General features: G+C 37.3%; 2 protein-coding genes across 2 annotated transcripts; both read left to right on the top strand.

Moving 5' to 3' along the window:
* On the top strand, positions 335–13,123 carry LOC109840915 (tyrosine decarboxylase 1). The gene is made up of 14 exons (XM_020409743.1): positions 335–484; positions 582–702; positions 1,066–1,138; positions 1,427–1,657; positions 2,389–2,552; positions 2,654–2,794; positions 3,551–3,610; positions 3,884–4,048; positions 4,879–4,935; positions 8,846–8,910; positions 10,029–10,152; positions 12,204–12,341; positions 12,418–12,541; positions 12,852–13,123. Coding segments are annotated over exons 1-13 (1,464 nt in total). The 5' UTR covers positions 335–482; the 3' UTR covers position 12,541; positions 12,852–13,123.
* Positions 18,587–19,294, top strand: LOC109843788 (serine/threonine-protein phosphatase 7 long form homolog). Its single transcript, XM_020412751.1, has 3 exons — positions 18,587–18,761; positions 18,830–18,917; positions 18,994–19,294. The coding sequence occupies exons 1-3, from the start codon at positions 18,634–18,636 to the stop codon at positions 19,141–19,143; spliced, it is 366 nt and encodes a 121-aa protein (XP_020268340.1). The 5' UTR covers positions 18,587–18,633; the 3' UTR covers positions 19,144–19,294.

Below are 21,558 nucleotides of genomic sequence, written 5' to 3' on the forward strand. Positions count from 1 at the left end.
GAATCTGTTGATGCTAAAATTCTAACTTGTAGGATTTTATCCTCAGGCTTATAACTATAATTGATTACACGATCGAAGTAACAATTTCTAGAGAAAATCAAATACCAAATAAATCGAGATTTCCTAGAAAGTAGTAGACAATTTTAACCTATAAATTTTAATGAAATCTGAAGGGGGTTATCAAAGTAAAATAAGATTGAAAATTTTCAGAAATAAAAGTTTGAGAAAATTACTGCAGAATATCAAAGTATACATGGCGAAACTTTAGGGTAGCAAAGTGAAAATAAGCTATCTCCTTTTTAACTAGAAGGGGACATCTCGAATTCTGCGATAAAACAAACAGGGAACTTTCAGTGTCCACAATTTCAAGGCTCTCTCCCTCCCATTCTTTCCATATAAAAAAATCTCGGCGCTTCTTTACTCTCTCTCTCTCTCTCTATCTCGTCTCTCTAGGGTTTTTGGTCAAAATTCATCACTTTAAAATGTGAGAATTCCAATTTAGTCACTGTTTATTTCTTCATTTCACCGTTTTCTTTGGATTTTCGTTTCTAATTTTTTTGGGTTTTTTGATGGTTTTTTAGGGAAGAATCATTGAAGCCGATGGATGCAGAGCAACTGAGAGAGAACGCCCACAAGATGGTGGATTTCATCGCTGATTACTACAAGAGCTTAGAATCTTATCCTGTTCTCAGCCAAGTTCAGGTACAAAACTTTAGCAATGTGATTTGTTTAAAAAAAAAAAAATTTAAAGAGTTTTCTACACCCAATTTTTAATGTAATTATTTTTTATTCATGTTGAAAGGGCTTGAAGTTATTTCAATTTGTGAATGTATTTATTGGATAGCTGGGTTTTAGGAATTGACAAAATGAGAACCAAGATTAAGATGTATTTGAAATGGATACCTTTTCTTCAAAATCAATGAGCTGAGATAGTGCCAAACTTGATCGGTTTGTAAATTATACATCTATTCTTCATGGCTATGCTTTGGAAATTGTATTTCTTCTAAATAGTTATTATCAATTTATGCAATGTACAGTGTATAATCTAATTTGACCTCTCCACAGCCTGGTTATTTAAGGGAACTGCTTCCTGATTCAGCTCCTGATCGTCCTGAAAGTCTCCAAGATGTCCTTGATGGTGAGAGCACTCTTCATTTCTCTTATTTCAGTAACTGATGATCATACGTGCTGTTGTTTTAAACCATTTATATGTTCATTTCTTTCATTTTCGAGTCAGTTGTCAATTCATATCCTGTAATATGCGATGCACAAAGAAAAGTGTTTGCAGTCAGTTGCTTTTCTTCTGTCCCAGTTCTTTTGGTGTTAATGATACAAACATTATCTTTTCTTCATGTAGATATCCGTCAAAAGATAATCCCAGTTCTTTTGGTGTTAATGATACAAACATTATCTTTTCTTCATGTAGATATCCGTCAAAAGATAATACCGGGTATAACGCATTGGCAAAGTCCCAATTATTATGCATATTATCCCTCCAACAGTAGCACAGCTGGTTTCCTTGGTGAAATGCTCAGTGCTGCATTTAACATTGTGGGTTTCAGTTGGGTGAGCTGTCCTGCTGCAACAGAGTTAGAAGTGATTGTTCTGGATTGGCTTGCTAAAATGCTGAAGCTACCAGATCAATTCCTTTCATCTGGTAATACGTGTAAAGTTTATGCAAGAAATTTAAACATGTCAGGATGTGGCTTTTCTTAGACTAGGCATATATATTTTTATTCTGTAGTTGATGCAGCATGTGTTTCGCCGCATTGCAGAAAGTATCACAACTGGACCATCCGGCCAAGTAAGGACCAAGGAGAAGATTAAGATAAATATTTGAAATATTACTAGAAGTTTAAAGTTAGTTATGTGGTTGATTTGGAGTACTATATTAATTTCATTAGACTTATTTATTTGCGATGAGTTGGAGTCTCTAAAGCTTACGTTAGCTTTACTTGTTTGTTTTGGAAAGATTAGATTTAGCTAGTCTTGTTTTCAAGTTATGTTTCACTTTAGTTGCTATATGTAGGAATGATAAGGATGCAGGAGGTTTTGAAGATTGATGGTTATTTTTGTAACGTCAAAGATGGATCACATCTCTAAAGGAATAGGAATGAGGAAACTTGGATATCATGGACATTTCACCAGTCTATGGGCTTTACAATTTTGGATGCATATAATCAAAATATTTATAAAGTTCTTAATACATAGGTAAATCAAACCATCTGAACTGATTCTGGAGTTCTACATGGAGTTAATCCATATAAAAATGCATGGCCAAAACATATTGTATTTCCTTCTCGTTCATAGAATATCCCATCATTTCATTTACCCTATTTTATACACTTTTCAGTTATATGATACTTACCCCTGAAATGCATTTTACAGGACAGGGAGGTGGAGTAATTCAAGGAACAGCTAGTGAATCAGTCCTTGTTGTTCTATTGGCTGCTCGCGATAAAATATTGAGGAAATCTGGAAAAAGATCCCTTGAAAAACTTGTGGTTTATGCTTCAGATCAAACTCATTCTTGCATGCAAAAGGCATGCCAGGTACGTACATTATGCAGAGTTGCTGTTTACATTTTAATTTATCATATAAAGTTCAGGTGCAATTGTAAGCTTGACATTTAAACTCATACATATGAAGATAGATTGCAGGAATTTATACCGAAAATTTAAGATTGCTTAAAGCAGACCAGAACTCAAATTATGCTCTCACTCCTGATGCAGTCTCTGAAGCTATTTCTAGCGACTTGTCAGAGGGCTTGATACCCTTCTTTCTTTGTGCTACAGTAAGAGATCTATGCTTACGTTTCCTCATATCATTATTCTCAGTATTTCTATAACTTCCTTTTTTCTTAATATATATCTTCCAGAATCCCAAATAATTTTCAATATCTCTTGTTTCTATAACTGCTTAAAAGTTTGTATCATGATTTTTGAATAATTGATGAATTTATTTAATATCACATCTTTTGTTAAATATTTTTTAAGTTATTGTATATTGAAAACATAACCTTAATCCAAAAAGCCCAGAATCCATTTAAATTCCTAACACGATACCTAAAAGTTGAACCAAAAGTTCAAGTCGCCAAGATTTCAAATATTTGTATTTATGTGTTTCATGCAATCCCTTCTTAATATATGTGTCTAATATATATATAGCTTGATGCTCCTGCGGGTCAAACAAAATGCTTTGGTATCACTCTCATACCATACGTGAGCTAGTTGAGCTCAACATATTAAATATGCTTTTTTGGATTGAAGGAGTTAATGAATCTCGCAAATATGACTGCATATTCATGTTAAATATGGTATCACCATTGTGAGATTGCCAAGTGGATGATCAGAGTAATTTATTTGTGGCGTAAACTGGACATGGTAATTATGGTAGCTTAGTCTTGTATAGCTTCCTACCGTTATCATCCATCACCTCATCAACTGGGAATCATGATCAATTTGATCTAAGAAGTTGTTTATTAACGAGTAAGTTTTTCATTATAAATAATCAAGTATCTTAACATATTTGATTGACTTTATTATTTCAGATTGGAACTACATCTTCTGCGGCTGTTGATCCCTTATCTGCGTTAGGGAAGATTTCCAAGGTACCCAAACAAGCTAATATCAAATATGTGGGCAAGGAAATGTTCTAAATGACCACCAAGAAACTAAAAAAGTATTTCAATATTACTCAAATTTGCATGTCGTCAATTTGCTTAAGGAACTCTTGTCAACTGGATTTATTGATTGAGAAACTAAAATAGTTTGTACACTCCATATAACTTCTGGATCACATGCTATTTTTCTTTCTTCAAAAGTAATCTGACTATCTGAATATTGGGGATGGTGTTGAATCTCTCTTTTGTTGACTTTGGTAGGCCAATGACATGTGGTTTCATGTTGATGCTGCATATGCTGGAAGTGCCTGTATTTGTCCAGAATACAATCACCATCTAGATGGTGTTGAAGAAGCAGATTCATTTGGCATGAATGCGCACAAATGGTTTCTTACTAATTTTGATTGTTCCGCGCTATGGGTAAAGGTATTTTATCCTATCTTGAATATTTTATATAGTTATGAGTTTCTAATTTCGGGATGGTTAAAATGGAGGAGTGCTTCGGGAGTCTTTTGTGATCGTAGAATAGTAGAATACCTGTTAGACTTAAGGGAAAAATTCTATAGGATAATTATAAGACCAACAATGCTTTATGTATTAGAATATTGGGAATTAAAAAACATGTGCAAAAAATGAGTGTAGCAGAAATGAGAATGCTGAGGTGGTCTTGTGGGTATACACTAAAAGATAGGATAAGAAATGAGTGCATCCGTAGTAAATTAGAGGTTGTTCATTAGATGATAAAATGAGAGAATAGATTAAGGTGGTATGGCAATGTACAACGTAGGCCTCTTCGTGCACCGGGTAGGAGAAGTGATAATATTATAGTTAATGGAGCAAAGAGATTTAGAGGTAGACCTAGAAGGACTTGGTTGGAAGTAATTAAGAAGGATATGGTTATGATTAGCTTAACAGAGGAGATGACCCTAATAGAATAGGATGGAAGAGTATGATTCATGTAGCCGACCCCAAACACTTGGGATAGAAGCTTTGTTGCTGTTGTTTTTGATAAAGGAATACTACAATTTTTTTCCTGGTTAACACTAAAGAACATGCATTATCGATATTGATGTTCTTGCTATTTTGTTTAATCAGATCATTGTAACGAATAATGCTTAATTCCTGTAAACCTATGAAAACAAAATGTGTTTTCAGGTTTTAGATGCACTTCTTTTGCACAGGTCATAAGTGGCATAATTCCCTAGTTGGAAATTAATCCTTATACTGATTATGCAGTCTCCTTTACCTTATAACAGGATAGAAGTGCTCTGATTCAATCCCTATCCACAAATCCTGAGTTTCTGAGAAATAAGGTTAGTCCTAAAACCATGCTTGTTCAAATTCAATAGATATTTTCTGTTGTCTATCAAACTTGGTTCTTTGCACATACCTTGCGGAATTAAGGAGATTTTCAGTTTTATAAGAATGTCAAGAAGATATATGTAACCAAAGATTTTGCATCTGAAAAATTATTAATTGTATGATATATTATCTTGTTCAATTGCATGTAGATAATAACCAATGTATATTAAATGTAATAAACTTAAAGATGCATCCTTTGACACCGTTATTTCTCCAATGGGGAAAAATTACTTTGTAGAAGTCATTTGCACAGGAGGCCCAGAAGTTGATTGCAGGCAGGTCATCTAGAAATAATAACTTGATCCTTTACTTATGTTCAAATTTCATGTCCATAGCTCGAACACATGATAGATGAGATTATAAACTTTTGGATTCCCTAGTGTAGTATAATTGTTGGTCTACTGCTCATCAGCTCAATCCTTTGTGGTGAACTTAAGGTAATTGATGTTTGCTGACAATCACTATAAATTATTTCTTGATATTGTAGACCACATGCGGGTAATCAGTATGATGTTCGTGTACAGCTTGTGTGTGCTGCCTTCAAAGTGTTGGGGTTAGGAGAATTTGTTGGATCTGCATATAATGTCCATTTCACATTCATAAGACTAATTTTTTTTATGATCATTGAATATATTTTTTTTATTAGAAGGAAGAGAAGAATAGAGCTGAAAAAACGAAGTGTCCAAGAAATGTGTGCTGCTTGTCTTTGGATTTTTTTAACCTTGTATGCTGAATAGGATAGTAGTAGCACACAGATTGTTACTCATGCCACCTATGAAGCACGGATACGGACACGGCGACACTGACACGACACGGACACGGACACGGACTCGGCATAACCCAAAAAAATAGGACTCTGCGACACGGCTAGATTTTTTAATATTATTATTATATATAGATCAATATTGAATTAAATTTCTATTACATTTTCATATTTTTTTTGTTATGTAAAGTGGAGATTATAAATAAGAAACTAAAGGAAAGTGTGTGTTGCAGGTGTGAATTAAGATTGTCGGGATGGTAATGATTTCTTAGAGAATTGAAGACAATAATGTTAAAGAAGACAATAAAGAGAAGATGAACATATAGAAAAATAAATCACTTTTTATGTTATATTATTATGTAATATTGGCTTGTATAATCAATGACAAATGTACATTATATTATTATTGTTCCATTTTAATTTCCTGGTAACATCTCATACGAGAATACACATATAGACTGTATCGACGTCAATCCAATGATAATATTTAACAATATATCATAAAATCAATCATGATATACATTCGCATTCCAAATGAATATTCATCCCTCAATCCACAATATCGAATAATATTCATCATATAATCACAATATCGAAAAATATTATTACAAGTAACAACTACAACACTGAATTTCCATTACTAATTAATGACATATAAAACACAAGTGCAAATTGTTTAAGAAAACTTCATCTTCAAATAGTTGTTCCCATATACACTTTTAATTACTTCAAATATTTAATGTAAAACCAAGAATTTTCAAAATTATACATTTATAACAACTTAAGCCAGCATGTGAAAGGCTTTGCAACTTTTCAACTTCCATCTTTAGTTCTTTATTACCTGCAAGCAAAAGAAAAATAATATTTCGTGTTAGGCTTATAAAGGCATTATCTATTGATCTCTTTTTTTTGTCAAAAATTAAGATATATTATTTAGTAAGTGATATTTATGTTATCTTATACTATCTAAAAAAACACTTATAATTTTATCAAGGAAAATAATATTTAGAGTTAGACAACTATTATTAAGGCATTTCCTAGGCTTTGTAACTCTGTTCCGGTTCGCGTGGACTTGGTAAGCTCATTGCCTATATACAGATTGGTGGGCTTTTATGTGGCTAGAGCCCATTTCATTCCTAACCGTAGGATCTTAAAGCAAGCAGCCGATCATCACCCATCGCAGACATAAATACTAGCAAACCCCTCTTCGTTCCAAATCGCTAACCCTAATTCTCTGCGGATCGAGAAGGGAGAGAGAACACCAAAAATGAGTCGAGCGGCGGCGGCAAAGGGCGGGAAGAAGAAGGGGTCGAGCTTCGTGATCGCTGGAAAAATTCTCGTTCGCCAGGGTTTGATCGGAGATCGGGATGATGCTCTCGCTGCAGAGCGACGGCCGACGAGGACGAGCTGATCGAGAGAGAGAGACGAAGTGATTGTGGCGGCGTCGGGACTCAGGTGAGTGAATAAATTAGGGTTTGGGTTTGAGTTTCGGGTTTTTCTTTTTCGTCGCCCTCTCAACCGTGTCGGGATCGAACATCAGCCGTGTCGGGAGCATGTCGCGAGCGAGTCGGGGCGTTGACCCGTGTCGTCGGCGTTGACCGCGTGTCCGACGCGTGTCGAACGCGTGTCGAACGCGTGTCCGCGTCCGACACGCGTCGGACGCGGACTCGGGGCTTGTTTCGGCGTGTCGGTGCTTCATAGCATGCCACCATTAACATAAACCTAACAAAATTCACTTGTTTTAAGTTTTTTATTATCATTATCCTTTTATTTTAAAAAGAAAGGTAATAAAATCACCAGATCTTTTGATCAATTTGCCACTTTCAGAATCCTTTTCTTTAAGCTGATCACAGAATGGCCTAATACTATTTGAGGTATTGACCAGTGATTTTGTTAATGGCCATGCTAAAATTATCTCTTTTACCCTCTAATTTGTCAGAAACTTTTTGTGAATGTTGAGGGTGAATATTTGGCAACATAGTTCCCTGTAATCCGCCTGAACTCTGAACTTTTGAGGCTCACTGCACTATTCATGAATGCTAACTTGTGACTTTTCTCTACATCATTTACTGATGAGCATCTTGAACAGAGATACTTCTTTCTTGCTCTATTATATCTTGATGAATGTCAATCCAGTCACGTTTGTTGACTCGAACTGGTGGCCCCCTCTCCATATCTTGATAAATTAATATCATGAGTTAAAATCAGTTGCCCACGCTGTTTAGAATACTGATGTGATTTGCTCATGGTCTGCTGGAGTCCTTTTTACTCTTAAAGTGCCGAAAACTCCTTAGATGTGGATGCTACATGTGTTTCTATCCTCTGCTTCTTCGTGCCATATGTGCTGGTGTATGAAGATTACTGATAGGCTGATAGGTCATTGAGAACAAGGTAGACACATAAGGGTTCAGGGATTTCTGTAACTTGCCACAGGAAAAGCTAGTAATGTCTCCTCCGAAGTTTTTATGTTATGGGGCTAGTGAGATTTTTTTAACGCCTGGTAGCTTGATTAATTAGCAGGTGTCAAAGTTAGTTTAATCCTTGATTGCTATGGTAGACCTATTGGAATCCGTAATTGACTTACGATTAGGAATCTAGAGTCAAATGTTAGTGTAGCTTACAAGTTCATTATGGGTGTTGCTGAAATTTCAATAGTGGTGCAGTGTGTTAATATAACAAATATTCTTTTCTGTGGTCAGATAATCGCTTAGAAATTATGTAGAGTATAACCATTATTAAGCTTTCTACTTGTATATAAATGGAATGTTAATTTGTCTACATATGGATATTCATGCTTGATATTAAGAGGTGAGGCCATAATTATTGACCGTAAGTGCTTTAAGTTAACACTGAAAAGTTAAAACACATGAATAAATTCATTATTTTCTTTTTATTCTTTCTTCACGAATCTTGCAAACATCACAGGTATGCGCAAGCACTGGCCTTATGTTTAATTAAGTTTTCACCCTATTCAGACTTAGTTATTTATTATGTGATGACTGTCAGTTTGACATTTAATGTTGTGTGACATGACAGTTCCTTCTGTTCTGTTCCTTGATTGCCTTAGGCCTGTTGCTTAATATTATTGAATTCACCAGGCCTCACAAGAACACACTGTAGTGGATTTCAAGGACTGGCAAGTTCCTCTTGGACGCCGTTTCAGGTTCATGACCTTACCCTACTGTTTTGAATAAATAAAACTTCATTATGGATATACCTGATGTGAATTGTTGCTCTAGAGAATGTTGTAGGTCTGTGCAATGCGAAATTAAATGTGTCTTTCATACAACCCTCTAAACCGGTTTGGAACCGGGCTTGTCTTGGACCAATTTCCGGCCCTTAATCTCATCACTGTGATAATTACAGGAGTTCACATATGGGAGGAAATGAGTGAAACATGCCATCCCTTGTTATTATTGTCTTCTGGTGCATTACGTACAAAGACTGCAGGTCCCTATATTCATATCCACATCAATAAATTCTTTTTTATTATTTATTTTATCAGTCAATAGACCCTGAATCCAAGAACCTTTCACTCCTGTTTGGGATAGGGGGCATTAAAATAAGAAGATAGTCCATGTCACCCATGTTCGCAGACCCTGAGTCTTGCTCTCTTCCCTACTAACCTGTTGCAGGACATATGTCATGTAAGACATGTCTCATGGGTTCATAGAACCGGGTTATAATCTCAGGAACAACTTTACTCAATCTCAAACTTGCTTTGGGTAGAACCATTTAACGGTATAAGCAATTTCTTAAGCCTTTCTTCTCAAGCTTGGATAAAATGGGTTTTAAAGGTGTCGAAGTATATTATTACTATATTACAGTTATCCGTCATATTATATTTTAGAAACTGTTATATATTAAATTTATATCAATTGTTATTAAAATTAACAAATAAAAAGTACCTCAACTTATGGAATTGATACTAACAGTATGATATTCTCTCTAGACTTTTATGATAATTTTATTCAAAATATTGTCAATTGAGATGTTTCAGCTCCTTACTACATCTAATTAATTTTCCATTCTTTGGGTTTTAACCATCTTAGATGAAACTTTTTGCATCTATTCTTACATTTAGCATCATTTGCTTCTTTACATCTCTTTGTATGACCGTTGGCATAACCTAATCTAGTACTGCTGCTTTAGGAATATCTTTGATTTTATCTAAAAAATAAAATATAATTTTTTAAAAAAATCAGTTTTTCGTCCTCTGTTTATTGTGTACAGTGACAGCTTGACTTTCTGACATTTCATTGATAAAAACATTGGTTTCAGATCGTTAAAGCTCTGGATGGTTTTGAGGCTTTATGGTTTGGAAAACCTGCAACATTACATCAGGAATCACATAAAGCTGGCTGAAGAGTTTGAACAACTAGTAAATTCTGATTCCCGCTTTGAGGTAAAAAACCTGATCTTATTATGTATATGTGTGGATTTTAGATCCACGTGGCCAGTTGCAACTTGCAACAATTCTTTTCCTTTTGAACTAGAAAAGATCTATTTTGCATCTGAATTTATGATTTAATCAGAGGGTCTAAATGGTTCCTTGGCAGTGTATCTCTTTAGCTCTTGGCTTGCTTCAGAGTTGAATATAATTTTCTATGTAAAAATTTTCATCTTTCCTTCTTGTAGATTGTAAATCCTGAATGTGGAAGTTGTCAAGTCTTTTGGGATAATAACAAGTCCTTCTGTGGTCCATTCTGGCGTTGATTAATAGAGGGTTGACAGCCACACACAAATAAACATTGTCAAAGCTATCGGTCTGACACAGATTTTGCGGTGTCTATGAATAGTTTTAACGTGTCGACACCAGCTGCATCCTGTAATCGAGCATTTCCATCTTCAACACAATGCACATAGAACAAATTAGTTTTTTGCATGAATATTAGTAAACTGCTGCATCCTTTTGATAACTAATAATTTTCAACAGTATATATACCCTACCATTCAAATGTCTATGAGTCAACAATAATGGATGTGCGTGACTTCTTACACAGGCATTACTGGTCTCATTAATTTGATTATAGATTGGATGCTCGGTTCATCAGAGCTTAACATGTTATACAGACAGAACTAGCCAGTGGATCACTGATCGCATCTTGGTTATCCTAGACAGTTGAAAACCTTAACTGAATCTTCCCCTTCTTGTAGCACCAGTCCCTACAATCCCTACAGTTCCCAACAAACTTATTTCCTATTAATTTGGGATCTAATGTTTGCAGATTTTGCATGTGAAATATTTAATTCAGATGGGAAGCCATATCCCACCTTCTTCATCTTCTTCTTTTCTATTGCCTAAATGAACTTGTACAATGATGTATCTTTATAGGTCCAAAATACCCGAAATAAAAATGGATTTTACAATCATGACTGAATTGTAATAAACAAATCACACTAATTTATTCCAAATGGAAATTTGATCTTAAAAATTATGTTGTCCAAGTAGACTAAAAGTTTCCAGATGGGAAAATATAATCCTCACTAATCATAATTCTCAAGCAATAACAAAACTAAAAACCTGATCTTGTAATGAGATGAGCTTTGACTAATTTGCTTTATCTCTATTTTTCTCACTTCCATATTGAGCTCAAGATGTCGCTTTGCATCCTATAATTTCTGTGCATAAGAAATCTTTAATTATAGCTCTCATATCCTTGTGTTTAGCTCTTCTCTAACATTATAATAATCTTTTACTCAAGAACTAGGTTACCCGGACACTTCATCTAGGTTCATGTATCCATGTCCGACACTTCTCGTATCTGTGTTCATGTCAGACGCTCCTTGGACACTTCTTGAATATATACATACATTTATGCAAACGTATACTCAATTACATAACACATGTTTTAGTTTAAAAAACTCATGATACACTTCTCGAACATATATCGTACATTTCACCTCAAATTTATGCAACTTGTTAAACTCAGGACAGGTTCATTTTAGCACATACCTAGTTCTAAATATAATTTTAAAGTCATTTGGTATCTAGTTAAAAAACGATTAGTTTCTCAATTTACAATTTACTCAATAAAAATAATAAAAATAGTATAAGGATTTTAGTTTTATAACATGTGAATGAAAAGCAATATCAATCTCATATTAGATTGTTAATTTTGATGTATGCATATAGTCGTGTCCACATATCCTAACGTTTACAATTTTACCGTGTCCCGTGTCCGCACCCGCACCCGTGCAACATAGCTCAACAATTAAGGTAATTTGCTTTATGATGCAATCATATGACAACTTGAGCATTGCTATACATGATATTTTGCATTTCGTTACATCCACGTGCAAACTCATAAAGCAGCAAATTCGTATGACAATAACAATAGAGAAAAAGTACTCAACTATTTTGTGTGTTTGCGCTCACTCTTTTCACATAAAGAATGTCAGGGTCATGTATGAAAACTATGTGCATATAAATACTTGCTCTGTAAATGCGAACAGGTTGTCACCCCACGAACTTTTTCGCTTGTTTGCTTCCGTCTTCTTCCTCAACCAGATCATCAAGACGATGGCTATAAACTGAACTACGACTTGCTGGATGCTGTCAACTCCAGTGGAAAAATCTTTCTATCACATACAGTAGGTGTTACTTATCTTAGTTCTGCTAGCATTACCTTGGATACTCTGTTAACTATAAAGCCTCTGGCACTGTCAGGTTTTATCTGGCAAGTTTGTCCTCAGATTCGCAGTTGGAGCACCACTGACAGAAGAAACACATATTAAGGCAGCTTGGGAGGTTTTGCAGGATCAGGCAACCATTATTTTAGCGGAAATCTAAGGTAAGCATTTCTGTAGCATCAGTTCTAAGAATTCAAACCATCATCGCAATTGACTAGGGCTTTGCAGAAAGAAATACTCTTCTGTTTGTTGATAAATGTTTAAGCGTCGGTCTATGGTCAAGACGGAAGAATACTTGTCCTCTCTCTCTTTCTCTTCATAATTTTCAGTCCCATGCCTGTTTCTGTGTTTTCTCTTCGCACACTTAAAAAACATGCTTAATTTTTCTAGCATATTCCTGTATGGTCATTTTCCATTTTCCTTGCCAGATGTCTAACTATTTTACTTTTCTCTTTTTTGCTTTACATGCAGTATGTTGGCAGTAAACCCATCCGCTCACTGTTATATCGCTGATTTGGGCATTTCCATTAATCACCATTTGATGGAGAACCAACAATCTGTGTAAAAATTCATATACTGCACCAATGTATAAGACAGAAATCACCCATTGATCTGAAACACTCTATTGATTGGTTTCCATAATAAAAGGATCTTAAATGTAATATTCACTACTTGTTTTCGGTTCTTCCAGATTTCTCTGATAACTGTGAATTCTAGTTTGAATGGATATATTTTGCTGGAGATAATTCTTTCCTGTCGGAAATTTATGAAATTGCATCACCCTTGACTTATACCCTTTAGGAAAGGGGTTGTTGCAGACTGGTTATGCTCCTGAAAAAGAAAATAATAAGGGGGAAAATGCTAAATTTTGGGTTTATCTTAGAGCGAGCGCTGGAGAAGACATTTCCTCTTTTAACTAATTTGTGCGTTCTGATTTCATCTTATTAATTTTAAAGTCTGATTCATTGTCCTAAAACCTTTCTAAATGTTGCTAGTTCTGGTGAGGCGTTCCTAAAACCTTTTTAAATGTTACAGGTAGACTAATTTGCATCTAAAACAAAGAGAACAATGATCTTCTGCTAGGTTTTACTGTCGAAAAGGTTGAAGAAAGAATGCTTCTTCAAAAAAGAGGTTGGAGTTAAAATGAAGAATTTATCAGGTTCATGTATCCTGAGGTACAGTGTAATTCCAAGGGGGGCTTGGAGTCTGCATATCTGTACGGATAAATCTGGCATTACTGATTGTGATAGCACGAGTGATCTTGGGATATCTTTATTTTTCCTCATACGGATACAATCAGTAATCTTAAGGTTATCTATGTAGATGCCCATAGTCAAGGGCCACTCATGCAAGAACACCATCGCGCGCTTAGGGGGACAAATTTTCAAAACCAACCTATTTTATTATTTAATTGCAAAAAAAAAAACTCGTTTCAGTTTTATTTAGAGAAACCGACCTGGTTTCAGCACTGTCGCTGAAACCAGGTCGGTTTTTCTCAAAAACCTTACGAAACTACACGGGAGTTCAACTCCCGTGAAGTTTAGTACGTTTTTAAACTTCACGGGAGTTGAACTCCCGTGAAGTTTATTACCCTCAATAAACTCCACGGGAGTTCAACTCCCGTGGAGTTGCAGGGTAAAATCCCCAGCGAGTAACTCGCTGGGAAATCTGGCCTGCAGCTTCACGGGAGTTGAACTCCCGTGAAGATGCAGGCCAGATTTTGCAGCGAGCTATCTAGTGGCGGATTTAGCTGATCATGTTGAATCCCGTGAAGCTGCGGCTATATATATCGCAGCGAGCCCGCCATCAGTTTCCTCCCGCAACCGCCCCAAACCCTAACCTCTCTCCGCCGCCGTCCACGTCGTTTCCGACCCCAGCCCCCCAAATCCGACCGCCGGCCATTGATTCCGACCGTCAGCACTCATTTCCGACTGTTTGCCCTCGATTCCGACCGCCGGAACAGTCAACTTCGCCGGATTTCAACAATTTGAGGGTAAATTCCTCCCAAAATTAGATTTTCTCTTAATTTCTTGTAATTCCTCGCTATTTAATGGTGATTATATGTAAAAAAATTATATTTTAGAATTTAATTGTGAAATTTTTATGATTTATGTGAAGAAAACTTAAATAATTTTGTCGATTTAGAGGGTAAATTATCAATAATGTAAAAAATAGTGTTACTACATATGATGTCAATCTAATTTATTTTAAAAAAATTGTGTTATTAATAATTTTGTCGATTTTAGAATTTCATTATGAATAAGTTATGAAATTAGTGCTATATGACATCAATTAAAAAATCTAAAAATTAGTGCTATATGACATCAATTAGATTTGAGAATTTAATTGTGAATTTTATGAATTATGGGAAGAAAACTTAAATTATTTTGTCGAGTTAGAGGGTAAATTATCAATAATGTAAAAAATAGTTTTGGTACATATGTATGACATCGGTATATGAATTTGTAAAAAATTATGGTTCCCTAAAATTGATATAGGATTTAATTTTAAGTAACAATAAATTTTTAGAGTCTTTTCGTGTAATATTGATCTTGAATGTTTTACTCTTCAGAGGTAATGATGAACGATCGAATCGTAATTTTGTGTTCGTATGATGGGAAGATTAAATACCTCGAAAATAATATGCCCGTTTATGAAGGAGGTACGACGAGACCATTGTTTATAACAAAATCGTGTACTTTCGATGAGTTGGTTAATGAATTGCACAAACTTACATTAACCAACTCACGTGAGTATCACCTTAATGTTATTTGCAATTATCCTGTCGTGGAGAACAGGACAAGCGGCATTCAAATATCAAGTGACTACGATATGAGTCTAATTGGAGTCTTACATGACGAGAAGCGTTCGATTGAATTGTTCATTGAAAAACATCAAAGGAATTTGGGCAAATCGTTGAATTATGATGGAATGTATTCCCGCATGTTGGAAGACCCTGATGTTGATTCCGTTGGTTTTTTATCTCCTCAACAAGATGAAGGTTGGACACAATCACAATATATGAGCGGTCCTTCGCTTGTGGGCACTTCGAATGCGGTCGATACTAACACGGGAGTTCAAGAAGATAATGCAAGTGTTGAATCTGAGAATGATGATGAAGAGGAGGGCTTACAAATTGATAGCATGACCTTGATAGATCGTGATGAAGGGGACAACCACCACATTGACGGGTGTTATGCTAATAATGAGTATGTTGTCTTAGAGGATCCGCCGCCCGATGAACTTCAAGGAGAAGAATGGATCGATAACTCCGTGATGGAAAGTGTTCCTATTGGCACTAATAGCGGTCATGATACACAGGTCGAGGACTTCTCATTCGTGAAGGGAGATCTATATGAGAGCAAGGAGAAATTGATCTAAGCGCTTCGCTTGTACGCCATTGCAAAAAATGTCAAGTTTAGGCCAACAAAAAATAATACTACAAGCTATAATGCGGTTTGTTTCTATCGCAAAGATGGCGATGATAAAGATATTGATGGACACCACGACGGCAATGCGAAATGTCCGTGGAATCTTAATTCACGCTCCGGTGTAAGAGTAGGCGGGCAATTCAAAATCACGGCGTACAACGGACTCCACACTTGTAGCAATCCTCGATTAGAGATGAATAACAAGAATGCATCCTCTTCCTTCATATATCGATTGATTTTACCGCATCTGAGGGAGGATCTTGATCTAAGGCCGAAAGATATTCGTCTTCTAGTGCAAAAAGCCACCAACTTGGATGTATCATATCACAAGTGTTGGAATGCTAGGAGGAAGGCGATGATAAAAATATTCGGTGATTGAGATAAATCGTATGAGATCTTACCTCATTATCTTGAAGCACTCAAAAGAGAAAATCCAGGAACTGTCTACGAAGTATCTTCGGACCCCGTTGATGGCGGAGATCGGCGGTTCACCGGTGTATTTTGGGCATTTGGGTCATGTATTGAGGGGTTTCGATATTGTCGTCCTCTTCTTAGCATTGATGACACCCACTTATACGGCAAGTACAAATGAGTTTTGCTTGTTGCCACTGGAGTTGATGCGGATGGCGGTTTGTTTCCTTTGTCGTTTGCAGTGGTTGATATTGAAAACACAGAGAATTGGGCGTGGTTTTTTGCATGCATTAGATATCATATCCCTAGTGTGGGTGCGCGGCCGATTACATTCATATCTGATAGGATGAAAGGAATTCCAAGAGCACTCCAACGACATTTCCCAGAGCCACATGCACATCGTTATTGCTTGCGACATATTAGGGACAACTTCAAGAAGAAATTTGGAAGCGGTCAGGTTCAAGATCTTCTTTGGCAAGCCGGCTGTGCAACAGAAAAATTAGTTTATGACCAAATATGAGAGAGGATTAAGTTTATCTCCCGAGTTGCACATGATTGGATCGAAACTAGTTTGGGACCACACAATGTTGATAAGTGGGCTTTATGTGAAGATGGCGAGAGACGGTTCTGTATGATGACTACGAACGCTTCAGAGAGTTTCAATGGCATGCTCAGGGGAGCATGCGGTATGCCAATACAGTCACTAGTTGCTAAAACATTCTACAGACTTAATAACTTCTTTCTACGACGTCGCGAACTTGGCGAAAATATCCGCTCGGAGCTCACACCGAAAAATGATGAAATGTTAGCAGCTCGGATTGTACAAGCTCGATCCTTTCATGTCGTAAGATACAGTTTTAATGAATGGGAAGTCATTGAGGGAATATCACATAGAGAAAATCGCTCTTATAAAGTTAACATGTTAGTGGATCACTCGTGTACGTGCACTTGCAACGTACCGCAATTACAATGGATTCCTTGTTCACATGTTGTCGCGGCTTGTTCTGATCTACAAGGTGGTGCGAGGATTTCACACTATGAGTTCGTCGAGGCTTGGTATTCTACTTACAACTATCGACAAACATACAAAGAGTGTTTTCGTCCACCATATGATAGTCGATATTGGACACAAGACGGGCCACTGATATTGCCTCATTTGTATAAAAGGTCGGCGGGGCGCCCTCGTTCCGTACGAATTAGAAATTGTATGGATGACGGTCGTGAAGGAGTTAGGAGGAGAAATAAGTGTAGTAGATGCGATCAACCGGGCCATAAGAAAAATAATTGTCCAGTTAGGATTAGGCGTTGATGTTGTAATCTATAGCGGTTTCGATCTGTGTTTTCTTCCGTATGTCATTTGTGATTGTTAAATGCTAGGGGTTTCGTTCTGTGTTTGTTTCCGTGTGTCATTTGTGATTGTAATTTGTAGCGGTTTCGTGAGTTGTTTGTTTCTGTATCTCATTTGTGATTGTAATTTGTATCGTTTCGTACTATGTTATATAAATTTAATGTTTGGTTTCAAGTTATTGCTTTCTTCACGTTGCGCATTCGTTTGTTGTTTATATATAACTAGATGAGTATTTTAACAAAAAGATCTAACACATTGAGCATTGTCTTCTAATATAATTCTCAGTTATATTCATTATGGATCCGGGACCGAGACGCCCCGACGTTTTGACCCTCCAGGCGAGCCACGTTTCAGATTATATTGGCTCAGGACAGGTAAAACATCTTTTGTATATGCTAGTTAGCATTGGCACTAATTTTAATTTTTCGCATTATACTTAATTCAATTCTTTTTTGACGTGCAGCCCGTACCTGATATCACCATGATCGAGCATTCACAGAGCCATTCATCTTGGGTCATTGAGGATGAGAGAGTTCTAGCGCTGATCTCTCAGGCTGGTTTTCGGGAGTGCTCGACGATTCGATATATCAGGCTTGATTGGCCGCTTATCACTGCTTTGATTAAGAGGTAAAGGCCAAAGACCAACACCTTTCACATGCATATAGGGGAGTGCACCATCACTTTACAGGATGTGGCTGTCATTCTTGGGCTCCGGATCGATGGGCTGCCAGTTACGAGCACCGATGATCATAGTTGGCCTGAGGTATGTGCCCGGCTTCTTGGACAGGTTCCCGACTTGAGGAGTGGTGCGATGAAGCTATCGTGGCTTCGTCAGACATTTCAGGGCGATATACCACAGGATGCCGATGATGAGACGCTCCAGTTTCATGCTCGTGCATACATATTGCACATGATAGGGTGCGTGCTTTTTTCGGATGCGAGCAAAACTCTCGTACATGCACGATGGCTGCCACTGCTGGAGGATTTTGATGTATGCGGTGTACTATAGTGGGGCAGTGCGGTGTTGGCATATTTGTATCGAGAGTTGAGTAGAGTATCCCTGATGCAGAATAAAGAATTCAAGGGATGCTGCACATTGATACAGATTTGGTCATGGGAGCGCATTCATATTGGACGCCCTACTTTACTTGTGCACCGTGACCTACAGGGGCAGTTTCCTTTGGCGTACAGGTATAATTGTACACACAAATTTTATTCGCACTGAATTTGTACTTATATATTCTCTATTCTGCATATAGGTATAACGTGCGGTACGCTAAGTACCGATCAGCGACGAGCCATCGTGAGTTTTACCGAAATGAGCTTGATGGTTTCCAACACGAACAGGTAAATATAAATCTCAAGTCGTTATGAATATTATAGTTTTGTTGTTGATATTGATAAATTTTTTATTTTATTTCAGTTCAAGTGGAGACCCTATACACCGCCGGAGCTGGATATGCATTCTCTTGCACCCATCTGCCGAGATAGTCCCGACTTGTGGAGAGCGAGAGTTCCATTGATTTGTTGGGAGATCGTGAAGATGCATGTCCCTGACCGTGTGCTACGATAGTTTACGCTCTCTCAGCATGTACCAGATCCTGTTGAGCAGATCTCTCGTCGGCGGCGACCTACTTCGCACCATAACGACTGGGCCGTAGTCCGTGCGGCCTACATAGACAGGTGGGCTCACAGGTGGGATTTCATCCAGGATACGAGGCCCACGGCTGTTTGTTGACCCTATAGTTTTGATGATGATTTGACAAACAATTTATTACTAATAAGTTTTTCCAGTGTTTTGTGTTTATGTTCTCTTTTCAGGTATTTCAACACAGCGTTAAAGATTCAAGTTCATCTGCGTGGATTTACCTAGGTATTTGTTTAGTTTACTTACATATATGGTATGATGATATCTAAGCTCAATATATATACACTTAACACGATTTTTGACGTTTTATATCATATAAATGATTTTTCTTAAAACATTGTTAAAATATCTTTATCTCTTGTTTACAGCTCTCTCACGCTTTGCTATATACATATAATTTATGCACAATACATATATGAATATTTACAAGTCCTATTTCAAATTTCACTTTCATAAAAATACAGGTTTTCTAAGCATTTTTCAAAAACAGGTAGTTTTCACAAACGAAATTTGTTTTTCCAAAAATTCCTTTTCAAACATGTTCATTTCATCATTTATAAACTTTCCCCAAAGTTTCATTATTTTTGGATATGAATTGATATTTTTAACGAATTTCCAAAAACTACCCAAAACCTATTTTCTGCCCATGTCAGATTTCGGTCGACCGATACGGTCGACCGACGGCTATCTGGTTTCTGAGAAACTTTCTAGTGGTTTTCCGGTCGACCGGAATTTACGTCGGTCGACCGAAATTTCCATTCGGTCGACCGAAATTTGCGTCGGTCGACCGCCAGCTTCAAAACATGTTTTCTCACGTTTTTTGAACTAATCGGTCGACCGTACCGGTCGACCGAAGAGCTGACAAACTGAGCCTAACGGCTAGTTTTTCAAATGGGCTTTTTGGTCTTTTTCTTATTTTTAGCTGTTGTAATGGGGTGCTATATATACCCCATTGCTGCTCTTCTTCTCAATCAATCAAGAAATCCAAGTTTACTGTTTAGTCAATCTGTCGAATACAGATCTGCGAGGTTCAGGAATACAACAGTGACATTCGGAAAGGACTGTTGAAATAAGCCGTTCGCAATGACATGGATGGGCTGCTCGTTGCGTTGGCTTTTCTCTGGAAAGCAACTCTCGCAAATCTGAGACCCGAGGACAGTTCTTCATCGGGGATGAAACTCCCTGTTCTTGAGTGGGTGAAATTGGTTCTTGTTGAACCTGACGGACCCTATTGCATTCGGGCGTCGAAGCGTGAGGGTCGCGTTTTGATTTATAAACACTAGGCCTTGGCCTGCGTTTAGTTGAAGGAACAGACCCTTTAGGGTCTTGTTTTGTTTGGACGCACTCTTGAGGTGCTTGTTTTCCCTTGACAGGGCTGTGTTTTGATTGGACAACGCACCACTGAGGGTCGCGTTTAAGTTGAATCACCCGAGGTTTGTAATTGGATTCATTACCTCGAAGTGTGCGTTCTGGAGTATGGACGCAATGCTTGTGCAGATCTTCGGAGACGCAATCCTTGCGTTGGACTCGGGATTGATTTTCTCGGAGGTGTGCTCGTCGGATGGACCTTCTTCGTCGTCGAGCAGCGTTTTTCTTGGCTTGTTTCAAAGCCTTAGTATCAGCAACACCGGCGTTGATTGTGCTTATCTCTGTCATAGGCCTTTTACAACCAAGTACACGCTGTGTCGACATAGGCGTGTGATCTTCGGTTTGCAGAGCGAGCTTGAGGCTTTGGCCAAAGGAGAGGACTTTCTTTGGCGTCTCAACAGCAGTTAAGACTTCTTTAGAGCTCTTACAAGCATCTCGCCTAGCCTTAGGGCTGAGCGATCCGGAAGAGAGAGCCTCCTCGTATTTGGCTTGGTCAAATTCCACGACCAAGGTTTCCACGGTTGTTCCAGTGAGGTGAACGTCGGATTGCGCCACCACCTCTTCGTCAGAGAAGCTAGTCCCCAGCGGAGTCGCCATCTTTTGTTTGTGGGAAATTTTGTAATAAAAAGAATATAAGGAAAGAATTGCGTTTGATTTTATTCTCTCTAACTGCTTAGAAAAAGAATGTTTACAACTCTCTCAACTCTCAATTACAATTGGATTTCCGATTTACAAAAGAGAAGAGAATGATCTGGATTCTCCCCTTTGTTTAATTCTGGGTTCTTCACGGTAGCGATGAGATGCCTCCCTCGAATGCTCGCGTCGAGTTTGCTTCTCGTTGACGATCCGAATATCTATACTCACCGGAATAACTGTCTTGTCTGGTTGATAACTCTTGTCGAGTTTTTTTTTTGATTCGGAACAAGTAACAAACTCTAATGATAGAGTTGTTCGAACCGAAAATAATTCGGT

This window comes from Asparagus officinalis, chromosome 5 (genome assembly GCF_001876935.1).
Source record: "Asparagus officinalis chromosome 5, Aspof.V1, whole genome shotgun sequence".
Lineage (NCBI taxonomy): Eukaryota > Viridiplantae > Streptophyta > Magnoliopsida > Asparagales > Asparagaceae > Asparagus > Asparagus officinalis.